The sequence below is a fragment of the Podarcis filfolensis genome (assembly GCF_964270895.1).
Source record: "Podarcis filfolensis genome assembly, chromosome: 1".
In the NCBI taxonomy this organism is placed as follows: Eukaryota; Metazoa; Chordata; class Lepidosauria; order Squamata; family Lacertidae; genus Podarcis; species Podarcis filfolensis.
This window is the reverse complement of record NC_139604.1, coordinates 54,120,428-54,133,023: the sequence shown is the minus strand read 5'-3', so window position 1 is coordinate 54,133,023 and position 12,596 is coordinate 54,120,428. Positions and strand designations below refer to the sequence as shown.

General features: G+C 44.0%; 1 protein-coding gene and 1 pseudogene across 2 annotated transcripts; one reads left to right on the top strand and one right to left on the bottom strand.

Moving 5' to 3' along the window:
- Window positions 1–1,533: 1,533 nt before the first annotated feature.
- On the top strand, window positions 1,534–2,538 carry LOC310747144 (olfactory receptor 5AR1-like; the record flags this gene model as incomplete). The annotated part of the gene is made up of 1 exon (XM_083581496.1): window positions 1,534–2,538. One exon carries the CDS (start codon window positions 1,534–1,536, stop codon window positions 2,536–2,538), a length of 1,005 nt encoding a protein of 334 aa, XP_083437622.1.
- Window positions 2,539–5,859: 3,321 nt separating this feature from the next.
- Window positions 5,860–12,132, bottom strand: LOC310747135 (olfactory receptor 4S2-like; annotated as a pseudogene). The gene is made up of 2 exons: window positions 11,368–12,132; window positions 5,860–6,473 (listed from the first exon to the last, which is right to left on the bottom strand). The product of its transcript is annotated as an olfactory receptor 4S2-like (transcript).
- Between the last annotated feature and the right edge of the window lie 464 nt (window positions 12,133–12,596).

The window sequence follows — 12,596 nt, the reverse complement described above, 5'->3', positions numbered from 1 at the left end:
TCCCAGGTTTCTTCCCAGTGGAAGGGAAGATGCAGTTCATCCGCAGCTGCCCACAAACCACCCCCAAGTTCGAAAAGAAGGAGGGGGTGGGGGCACTAGATGGAAAGCCCTCGAGTGAGCTCGGATCTCCTGGACGCTGTCTCTATAAGCACTCCAAGTTCCATTTCTTAAGATAAAAGATTGGATATAAGATTTATGAACATGCTTCGAGCGAAGAAAGGGTATTTTATCTGCTAATTAAGCCAGCCACTGAGATGCTAAGAGTGACGGATTGGAAGAAAGATAACATCAAAGAACAACAGCTAAGTCGGTATGTTGAAACGGAATGGAAAGGAGGGGGGGATAAAACTTTTTTTTTTCCTACTACGATACTACCTAACAACCCCCCCCCCCAGAAGAACCGTCTTTTACTACTTATAGCAAGTGAGATTGGAAAATATAAACTGTGTCGAAATAACATTAACTAAAGCCTTTGTTTTTCGAAATATTTGGAAGAAGCGCACCGACCCCTCTTGCTCTCCAGGCTTCAGCGAAAGCCTGCATTCGCCCCATAGGACGCGCACACATTTCCCCTTCATTTTTGGAGGGGAAAAAGTGCGTCCTATAGGGCGAAAAATATGGTACTTATTTATTTATCTGACTGTTTGTTTGTTTGCCCAAATACCAGTACTTGGGCCCACAATGTCATTTCACAAAGGAAATGATAATCTGAGGACAGTGAAGCACAAAGAGGACAAACATAACAATTTTTACTTTTGTTCATGCTTCCTCCTGCATTGTTCCACTGGATTTCTTGAGGAAGCAAACAAATTACAATTTGTACCATGCCATCATGGAATGAAAGAGAGTGCATGCCTTAGTATTTTGGCAGAATCTGTAGGAGTTATCATGGCTTGGTGAGGAACTCTCAAAACCATTGACAGAAACAATCCAGACCAGTGTGTAGAAGTTATACTAGACCTAGATAGTTAAAATTGACTATACAAAAATCAGAAGGGAAGTCTTAGAGTTCTCTTGCATGCAAGCAGCCAATTAAAAAGTAATAATCAAAACAACCATGGATATCTGGGGTATTTATCAGCATCAGGGATGATGTCCCAGGTGCCTAGCAGCTAGCATTTAAGGTCTCTCCCCCTACTCAGTTTTTGAAAGCAGGGAAAACTTCCAGACCACACCTTAGGTAAGTTCACTAATTCAGAAAGAAATATTTAGTGTATGGGTCTGCAATAGCATCACCAGACCTCTGGTACATGGGGCTAAAGCCTTGAATCTGCCTCTATAGTTATGGATTTTTCAAAAAAAAAAGTCTCTTGAGAACGGCTGAAACAGCGATGTGCCAGGGATATGGAGGATAGCTGGTGTTGTGTTGAACTAATGCAGTTGAGCTTGTGATGGCCATTATCTTGAATCCAGGACTGCTGTTGTTTCTAAACAAAAAGGAAGTTGGATGGAGCGGTCAAAAACGCAAATCTCCTTTCTTCCCTTCTCAAGGAAAAGAAAGAATCATCCTGAACCCAGCACTGATTGAGGGAAATGATGGATCAAGGAAATAATTCTGTCACAACAGAATTCATTCTTCTGGGATTCACAGATGATCCAAAAATGCAGCTCCCTCTTTTTATGCTCTTCCTACTGATTTATGTCGTCACTGTAATCTGGAATGTGGGGATGATTGTCTTAATTTGCGCTGAGCCTCAGCTTCACAACCCCATGTATTTTTTCCTGGGCAACCTCTCTTTTGCTGACCTCTGCTACTCCTCAGCCATTGCTCCCAAAATGCTGGCTGACCTCTTAGTTGAGACCAAAAGGATTTCATTCAATGCCTGTGCTATACAGCTATATATACTTTCCCTTTTTGTAGATGTTGATTGCCTTTTGCTGGCTTTGATGGCCTATGACAGATACATGGCCATCTGCAATCCCCTTCACTACTCAGTCCTTATGTCCAAAAGAGTCTGCGGACGCTTGATGGCTATGGCTTACTTCATAGGCATTGTGGATGCAATGATACACACTTGCTGTACATTCCAACTACCATTCTGCAAGTCTAATATCATCAATCACTTCTTCTGTGATGAGCCTCCTCTTCTATTGCTCTCTTGCTCTGACACATACAACAATGAGCTTATGGTATTTATCTTCTTTGGCTGCATTTTAGCCAGCAGCATTGGCATGGTTCTTGTTTCCTACATCTACATCTTGGGCACAATCGTGAGAATGCGCTCTGCTGAAGGCAGACGCAAAGCCTTTTCTACCTGTGCCTCCCACCTTACAGCTGTTGGGCTATTCCATGGGACGATGCTCTTCGTGTATTTTCGGCCCAGCTCCAGCTATTCCTTGGACCAAGACAAATGGGCCTCGGTGTTCTATACGGTAGTGATCCCCATGCTCAATCCTCTGATCTACAGTCTAAGGAACAAGGATGTGAAGGCTGCCCTGACAAAAGCACTTGCCAACTTAAGGCTTTTGAAAGGGAATAGTTTTGCCTCAAAGGAGTTGTATGCCATGTTTGTAAAGCTGTGTTCTGGGAATCCTTAGGATTTCTTGGTATCTTACCAGGGCTTTATCAGAGACGAGATCAGTACTCGAAACAAAATATTTAAAAAAATTCGTTCCAGTAGCACCTTAGAGACCAACTAAGTTTGTTATTGGTATGAGCTTTCGTGTGCATGCACACGACTTCAGAACTTCAGATCAGCACTGGGTGAGATACTTCCTCAGGTCTAGCCCCGGATGTTTTGCCACTTCAAGCAAAATACACTGCCACCCAGTGCCGCTGGCACCCCCCCCCACAGAGTTGAACTAGTCCCCTGCCTGCCACCGCCACTACTACACCAATAGGATACAGCACACATGCCCTATACCCAGCAGCAGAGGAAGCCGCTCAGGTGACTGGGGCAGCGCGCCTGGGGCGGGGCAAGCCACCCATAGGGATGGGGTGCACTGTGGGGCCTCCATAGTCTGCCTGCCTCCTCCCACTCTACCACCCTACAGCTGGGGGCGGGCAGCAGGCGGACCGTTTGGGCAGCGCGGAGCCTGTGTGCGCCCAAGCCACCCCATCTCTCCCACTAGAGACGCATGGCTCAGGCACACTGCAGGCCTCGCGATGAGTGCCGCCCGGCATTTTGTCGCCCCCCCCCCCAGTGGTGCAGCCTGCACCCACCGCACCCCCCTTCCTCCACCCGTGCCTACACCATCCTGAAAAAATCCCTTAACCCCTGTTTAAAAATTTATTCTTTGGTAGATTTGCAAAAAGAAAAACACACACCAATAAATAAAGAGAGGGGCAAGATTAGACACAAATGCACAAAGCATAAAAATAAAAAAGTCAAGGCTCCTTGTGCTCCTCTCCACTCCCCCTTTCTTCCCACCCAGGACTCCCCTGCCCTCTGCCTGCCCCTCAGAGCCAGTGCCACTGTCAACTGCCCAAGGAAGGAGTCTAGCTGCAGCGGCTATGGAGAAGCCATGGAGAGGCAACAGGATGCTCCCTCATTGCTGCTCCCCAGGAAAAGTGCCGGCTCATTCTCCTCACCAAACTTGGTGGGCAACAGCACTGGCAAGGGGAAATAGGGATATTCCGGGATCAAATCAATGGCTTTCATGATTCCAGGACTGTCCCAGAACACTTGGAGGGTATGATACCTGCTTTCTCATACCCACCTTTTTCTGTGTACCAAAGCTAATCTACACAAATGGACTGACCCAATAAAAGATGCCGTTTTTACTGTGTTTGTATTTTTGTGTGTTTGTGAAATTTTATCCTGAATGCTAATAGCAAACTCATTCTCCAAGTGTGGGTCCTTATGAAGCCACCACCTACCAACAAGATGGAGGTATCAGCAGGCTTAGGGGAAACCCAAGATTTTAAGATGCCAAAAGGAAATGCAGAGGAGGGAACACTGAGCACTCCATACTATTCATTCCAGACTGCAACATTTTGTTGCAGCTCACACTTGTTCTTCACTATTCTATATCTGGGAGAGGCTAAGTTTTGTATGATGTATGATGTATGATGTATGATGTATGATGTATGATGTATGATGTAGCTTGTCATTGTGTCCATTTGAGATAGTTTACAGTGATGATGAATCCCACTGAACTTCCTTGGGCACTTTTTTTCCCTTTTTCTTTCTTTTCCATTTCTTTCTCTCTCTTTTTCTTTTTGGTTAATCCTAGGTCTTGGTTATAATATATTCACAGCTCATCATAGCTCATCAATTTAGTTATGAAACTATGAAGAGCTGTCAATATATAACCTACATCAAGACCTTTGGCATAAAATGGCAAAGAAATCTAATGGGAAACAGTCCCACTTGCATGTTTTTCTTCCCTCTCAATTATTCTTGATCTCTAAATTATTTTCTGTGGAAAACAGTTCCCCTTTGAAACTGGTGTGGTACTATTAACAGCATTGCATTTGCCCTATGGTCCTCTGCCTTGTTGTCTCAAACTCTTAGCAGACCTTGCGGCTTGATGGTCTGGATTGGAATAATCACTTACACTTTCTGGAATTTAAAGGCTTTATTCATGCAGGAACTATTTAGAGGATGAGTGGAAATGAGAGGGAGAAAATAACAAACATTATGGCTCAACAACTTGAGAGAGAACAATAAACAAAATAGCTCAGCTTTTAGGGGTGGTTTTAACTTTGACAGAGAGCTACAAACAAGTGTTGGCTAGATTGCTACACAAGCAGTGCCCCCTAGTGGTTTAAAGTAACACATGCATTAAAGATGAACTCAAGAGAAGGAAATGTATTTGCTTTTCTCTAACACAATCCCTGGATTAGAGAAATTTACGAGGGGATACCAAGGGGAAAGAAACTGTTTTGAGCAGGATGCCATGCAAACAACACTACATAAATGGGAATGCAAACAGCTTCAAATAAACATTAAAGTCAGGTGTGGATGAAGCAGAGAAACAATTCAAAAGACTAAGGGATTCATGTCTTCCTTGTTCCCTCATCACTATATTTCCTCTCCCAGAGCTGATTCCCACTGGCATGTTCATCTCCAGATGACTACAACATCACATGTGTGAATGGGCCATCAACACAGATAGAACTTTCATACCACCTCAGATTGAATGCTGTTCAGTGAAGTTGAGTCACACATACACCTGCCAGTCATCAAGTGTACCATAGGTAAGTGCTGAGCATGACTGCGAGAAAAAGAGATGTCAGAGTTTGAGTCTGTCTGAAAACACCACCAACTGATCTTGATACCCTTCTTCCTAATCACCTAATCACTCTCTGTCATTGTTCGCTGGTGACAGAAATATTATCTGCACTTGCTCAAGGGCTCTTTAGTGTTACATACTTCACATGCTTTAGAATTAAACCATAGCACTGAAAACACTGAGCCCTGACACAACTTAACTCCTTTTCAAATAATGCCTATGCATGCATCTGGAATTAAGATGTGTGGAGGGTTTGTTAAACTGAAGTCATGAACAAAGGAACACTTCTGTTAAGTAAATTCCTATTTTGTTGTGGCCAGTAGTGACTGATTCCCATTGGGATTGGTGGGGTGGAAGGTAGAAAGGTTAACCACAGGTGAAGCCAGAGCCAATAACAGGCAAAGCTAACTCTTCTAGTTTTGCTTCCATTCTCCCCTCTACAAGGACAATACTTAGAATAAGGAGGAGGAAGTTGATGGGCAGTACCTCCTCCTGGGCTGTTGTAAGAAGGCAAGCAGGTGGAAGGCTGGCTGAAGATAGACTGGGGTTGGTGGGGCAGGGCCCCATTTGCCCAAATAGACCAGCCATTGCTGGTTATGGCTTTACTTCTAGCGCTGCAGCCAACCTACGTACATACACAAAACTTAGTTATAGTTACTCAAGTCCACAGTATTAAAATAATCAGTGAGGATTTATATTTTTCCTGATCAGTTTCCTTAGGGCATCCTTCACCTCTGAATTCCTCAGGCTGTAAATCAGGGGGTTCAACACGGGGATGACGAGAGTGTAAAATACAGCGACTCTTTTGTCTGTGTCCATTGAGAAGTTGGAACTGGGACGGAAGTACATGAAGAGGATGGTGCCATGGAACAGGGCAAAAGTCGTCAAGTGAGAAGCACATGTAGAGAAGGCTTTCAGCCGGCCTCCTGCAGAGTGTATCCTGGTGATAGTTGTGATGATAAAGCCATAGGAGGTGAGGATAGTCACAATGTTGGACGCTTCAACCAAGATGCCAAAAGTTAAGAGAAGCCACTCATTGAGAGATGTGTCTGAGCAAGCAAGAGCCATCAGGGCAGCCAAGTCACAGAAGAAATGGTTGACAGAATTCTCCCCACAATAAGACAGTCTTAGAGATGCACACGTGTGTATGAGAGAACTCGTGATCCCCCCAACATATGCCCCAGTGAGCAGCCAGACACAGAGTGCCTTCGACATGATGACTGTGTAGGACAATGGTTTGCAGATGGCCACATAACGATCTATTGCCATGACAGCCAGGATGAAGGACTCCACATCTGTAAAAGTGCAAAATGTGAAAAACTGGAGAATGCACCCACTGTAGGAAATGGCTTTCTTCTCCACCAGGAAGTTCAGCAGCATTTTAGGGGCAATGGTTGAAGTTATGCATGCATCCATAAATGAAAAGTGTGTCAGAAATAAGTACATGGGGGTATGGAGCTGAGGACTGCTCCTAATCAAGACAACCATCCCTAGATTCCCTATCAAGCTAAAAAGATACATGACAAGAAATACTACAAAGAGTAATGTTGGGTTTCCCATAAATCCTTGGAGAATGAACTCTGTCACAGTGGTGCTATTTCTCTCCATCATTCTTCTGAGCAATCAGAGCTCTGCTGAGTAGATGAGCCAAATGAGGTGGCATCTTGATGGGCCATCATTGTGTGAATTAGCATTTGAAGAAATCCTTGACGATTGCCCATGTTGTTCTCACTTGATTGTGAAGGGATTTGTCTGAAAGGCCACAGGAATCAATGGCATATGGTTCTTTTTATAGCCCATTATAAACCACATCACAGGAAGCTGCCTGATACTGAGTCAGCCGATTGGTCCATCAAGCTCAGCATTGCCCACACTGAAAGACAGCAATGTTCCACAGTTTCAGGCAGGGGACAATCTCAATCCTACCTGAAAATAAGCCAAAGACCTTATGCAGGGGTAGGCAACCTAAGGCCCATGGGCCACAAGCGGCCCATGGGGGTCGTTTAACCGGCCCACGAGCCACCCCCGAACCGAGCTGCGCACTCGGCGAGTCCCCACACACTGCGCTAAACTGGCACAGCGCGGTGCGGGGACTCGCTTCCACAGTGCCAGAAATTGCATCTGTGCAGACGCAGGAAATCGCGGGTGGGTACACTCACACTCATGCACAATCCGGCCCACAGAGGGATCTCCGCTGGAGTGAACCAGCCCAGGCAAGGTAAACCTTGCCGACCCCTGACCTTATGCATGCAAAGCAGATTCTCTATCACTGAGATACAGCCCTCCCCTCATAATGCTTTCTGCTTCTATCACTGTCTGTTGAAAAGGTCCTTTCTGCTGTATGTCTCATTGAAAAGATACACCGTGCATGTAGATGTCAAAGGGAATATGCGTGCTCAGAAGCATGGGATATTTACCCTCCCACTCAGTATAAACACCTATGTTTTCATTGTGTTTTTTAAAACTATAAATAACTGTTTTTTATCCTTCTGTATTCTATTTTAATGATTATTTATTTATACATACATACATACATACATACATACATACATACCGCACCCATCTGGCTGGATTTCCCCAGCCACTCTGGGCGGCTTCCAGCAGAATATTAAAATACAATGATTCATCAAATATTAAAAGCTTCCCTAAACAGGGCTGCCTTCAGATGACTTCTAAAAGTCTGATAGTTGTTTATGTCTTTGACATCTGATGGGAGGGCATTCCACAGGGCAGGCGCCACTACTGAGAAGGCCCTCTGCCTGGTTCCCTGTGACTTCGCTTCTCGCAATGAGGGAACCGCCAGACCTCAGTGTCCTGGCAGAACGATGTGGGTGGAGATGCTCCTTCAGGTATGCTGGGCCGAGGCCATTTAGGGCTTTAAAGGTCAGCACCAACACTTTGAATTGTGCCCGGAAACATACTGGGAGCCAATGTAGGTCTTTCAGGACCGGTGTTATGTGGTCTCGGCGGCCGCTCCCAGTCACCAGTCTAGCTGCCGCATTCTGGATTAGTTGTAGTTTCCGGATCACCTTCAAAGGTAGCCCCACATAGAGCACATTGCAGTTTAGCCCAATACATTGTTTTGTGAGCTACCCATGTTATGGGACACTTATATATTATTGTTATTATTATTATTATTAGTTAGTTTTTAGTGCTTTTAAGCATTGAAGCACATAACTGTTCAGAATAGTTCCATTTCATTCAGCCAAAGCTCCCTGTTAATAGAGAATGGGCTGCCTGACTCACCAAGTGAAAAGTTTGCAGTTTTATATGCTAATACTCAATCCAAACTGAGTTCAGTGGGTTGCTAGCTAGTCAGCTGAGTGTATGCAAAAAGCTTGCTTTTCTTCATGGGGAAAACAGAGCTGCAGAATTGGGCTGGAAACATCTGACCAGTGTAATAACACAAGGATATTACAAGCTCACTCTGTAAAACTAAGTGCCCCAGGGAATTCTGCTACTAACAAGGTGACAGCCAAATATTTCTCCCTCTTTGGCAAATGAGCAGGGCAATGTGGGACAACCATGGTGTCCTGCTTGGAGTTACAGATAAATGGGAAAGAAAGAAGACAGTCTCTGATGTCCTAAGTCTGGGTGACAGCCAGGAGCTCATCCTCCCTGTCACAACCTCACAACTCTGACGATCACTCGCTTCCAGTGAAGTGCTGAAATGCGAGCTTTCTCTGCATGAGAGTGCTTTAGTCGTGTCCACATTTACTTCTCCACTGCTTAACTGGCTTTCAGCAGCATTGGATGTTATTCCCTGGTCCTAGCCAAGATTCTGGCATAGCCTAGGTACCTGAAAATCAATTGTTTGTTGGTTTGTTACATCCACATCTCACATTTCCTCCCAGAATCTTAACCCAGATGGTAGGTTAGACATAAGGACAGCAAACTGTTACTTACATGAAAATTTGGATTCCAAATAAATGAAGATTGGTGGAGTTCCTTCCTTACAAGCTTGGCTAGGCAGGTGTTTATCTAGTGCCACTACAATCTTTAACCATCCATTCTTTTCACTTGCCTACAAAAAGATGGAAGTGTCTGGGTCTGCCACTCCAAACCTCACCAAAAGCACAGGAAATGCAGATCAGGTCTCTGTTAGCTCCCAACCAGGGATTAAGAAACATTTTTAATTATTTTTTTAAAAAAATTGTACGGCGCTTAATTGTCAAAATCACTAAGCAGTTTCAAGATACAGCATGGATAATTATTTCTCAGGCACTTCCAGACAACCTGTTTAATGATCACTCAGCCTGATTTGTTTGTGGAAGGATTCAACAAGATTGCACCAAGCAAGTGCTACCCCACACTTTCCAGTGCATTTTTCCATCACAAAAAGTCTGACCTTTCAGGAAAGTAGCTTTGTTGTGCATGGGCTCCAAATCAGATTTAACTGCACAGCCTGAATTTGCCATGGTGGGACTGAATCCCACCCCAAAAATAGCAGCAGTCTGGAAGCACTCTTAGTTGATGTACAATCCCGTTTCAAAATATGAGAATGCATTGCCTTAATTAACACTAAATGCTTTACTGCTGCTACATCAGAAAGAAGAGGCTTTACAAGCAACTTTTAAATCTGGGGAGCTTTTGAAGGTTTTCTTTCCCCCATTTAATGGCCCTAGAGGAAGCCAATTAAATCATGATCAAAGTTGCACATGTTGCACAATTCCTTCAGAGAGTTTGTGAATACCAATATTTTTTTTCTCACTTTTCCCACAGGAACATCCATTCATTCTTCCCTGAATTATCACATTTTGTAGTCACCATGTGATAGTTCAACACAGTCCTCAGTAAGTCTTTAACATGGGGAGTATAAAAGCATGTTAAAATCAATCAAAACAGGATTTCAGGGAATTAAAATAAGTCTGATCTTGTGGATGAAAGAAAGCCTGGGGGAAATCTTTACCAGAAGACCTCTGGTGGGGTCTCAGTGTGGGGAGCATGATGAGCCAGACCTGGGTTTGAATGTCACCTCAAGCGAATGTCTTGGAGAGGGGGAGATTTTCTTTCCTCGGTTCTCCTCCTTCCTCCCTGCCCCACATATTTACAGTATGGTCTGAGATCCTTTCAGCTGTTAATGCTATGTTGAGGCTTAAATTTGGGCCCTTATGCCAACAACGCGAGATCCTGCCTTACACCCCATCAGGCTGTTGGGTTACCTTAGTTCAGTATTGACTACATCTGACCTTGCCAGCATGGTTCTTGCAGGTGTCATGGTGCCCACCATATCCTGCAAAGGTGCCCACCACTCATCAAGTCCCATCACCCATCCAGCAAAGGAATAATAGGGAGCTCACTTTAAACTCCCAATTGTTCCTTTGAAGCCCTACCCTTACCCATCCCACACCTGATGTCAGGTGTAGAAAGGGTTGCTGTGGGTTTTCCAAAATGGCCTTGTGAGCCAAATGGGGAGAAAGGGATTTCAGGATTTAATACTAATCATCATCATCATCCTATAAATTGTGTGTCACTGTTTCCCAACTTGACCCTTTTACATGGTTTTGTATGTATTGCAGTGTTTTATGCATTGTGACTTGCTGTTGTTTTTATTGATTATAGTTTAGTAATTATTTATTGCAATTGTTAAGAGTGAATTTCTGTTTAATCGTTGTTAGCTGATATTTAATTTCATTGTGCACTGCTATATTCTAATGGATTATTGAATATTACTTTGTTTGATATAAGTTGTATATAAGTTAAATTTTTATTATGACTTTTTTGAATTGGATTAGATTGCTATAATGTGTGTGATCTTTGTTGTTTCTTCAGCTTGTAAACCACCATGCATATAGTAATACAGAAAGGCAGTATACAAATTAAAAGTTAAATGAAATGAGGAAGGCCGGCGAGCTACGTTTGGCCTGCAAACTGGAGGTTCACCACCTATGTCTGAAGCATATATCTGTAGTGGAGATGGGCTTCTGGCTCACAGCCACTCTAGATCCTCATAAAAAATCTGTAATGTGTTCTCTGCTGATGTCCAAAGTATTATCTGAATTTGGAGTGGGGGCTTCAAAGGGGAGGGGTGTTTCTGAATTATAACTCCTTCTTAAATAATATTTCCACACTAAAGACAGGTTTGATCTTTGTTGAGTATGCCAATCGAAAGGCCAGATGATTACAAATATTCCAAGTACAGGAGAACTAACCCAATTTATTTTGGCTTCCCAAGCCTCTGTGTCTTGCTCCACAGCTTCTTCGTGGCATTTTTCATCTCGTCATTCCTCAGCGAGTAAATGATTGAGTTCAACATAGGCGTGAGGATAGTGTAGAACAGAGCAAACACTTTATCCACTGCTAAGGTAGTAGGGCAGACATAGATGAACAGGCATGGCACAAACAGAATGAGCACCACAGTGATGTGGGAAGCACAGGTGGAGAGGGCTTTTTGCCTCCCCTCAGAGGACTGTGTGTGGAGAATAAGATGACACCATAGGACACAACCAGCACCAGGAAACATCCCAAAGCAATCATCCCAGTGTTGCCAACAACCAAGGTTCCAGCAATGTGGGTGTCACTGCAGGCCAGCTTGAGCAAAGGGTAGATGTCACAGAAATAGTGGTGAATCTCATTAGGCCCACAAAAGGGCAGCTTTATGGTGAGGATAGTCTGGACCATTGAATGCACAAGTCCTCCCAGCCAAGTGGCTACAACCAGCTGATGGCAGACTCGCCTGCTCATGATGGCTGTGTAGTGAAGGCGCTTGCAGGTGGTGACATAGTGGTCATCAGCCATCACTGTGAGGATAAGAATCTCAGTGCAACCAAAGATGTGCACAGAAAAGAGCTGAGCAACACAGCCCACAAATGAAATGGTTTCCTCCTTGGCAAGCAAGTCTGCAATCAGCTTGGGCACCACAGCAGATGAATAGCAGATGTCCACAAACGACAGGACAGAAAGGAAGAAGTACATGGGCGTGTGGAGGTGCTGGCTGGACCGCACAGTGACCATGATCAGAAGGTTCCCCAGAACAATCACTAAGTAGATGAGCAGAAACAGGAGAAAGCAGGCTTGTTGGACCTGCTCATTTTGGGATAGTCCCAAGAGGATGAATTCTGTCACATTATTAGTGTTCTCCATCAGCATAGAGGTGGGGTGCAGTTTCCCCCCAAACAGTCCAGAAAAATAATTTGTGATTGTTTCAAACCTATCTGAATGAACCTTCAAGGAAGCTGACCTCTCTCTTTCCCAACTGACCACAATTAGATGAAACATGTTGATTGGCAATGTATTGAGCTAAAAGAATACGAGGCACAAAACGAGTGAGCTGTATGCTTTGATTTGACCATTTGAGCTTAATACACAAGCTTCCAGAGTTCTTGCTTCTTTTTCTCAAATAAGAAATATGTGAAGGTCAAAATCTTTCATAGGAAGGATTGGCAAAGAAATAATAATATATATTTCCCAGCTTACCC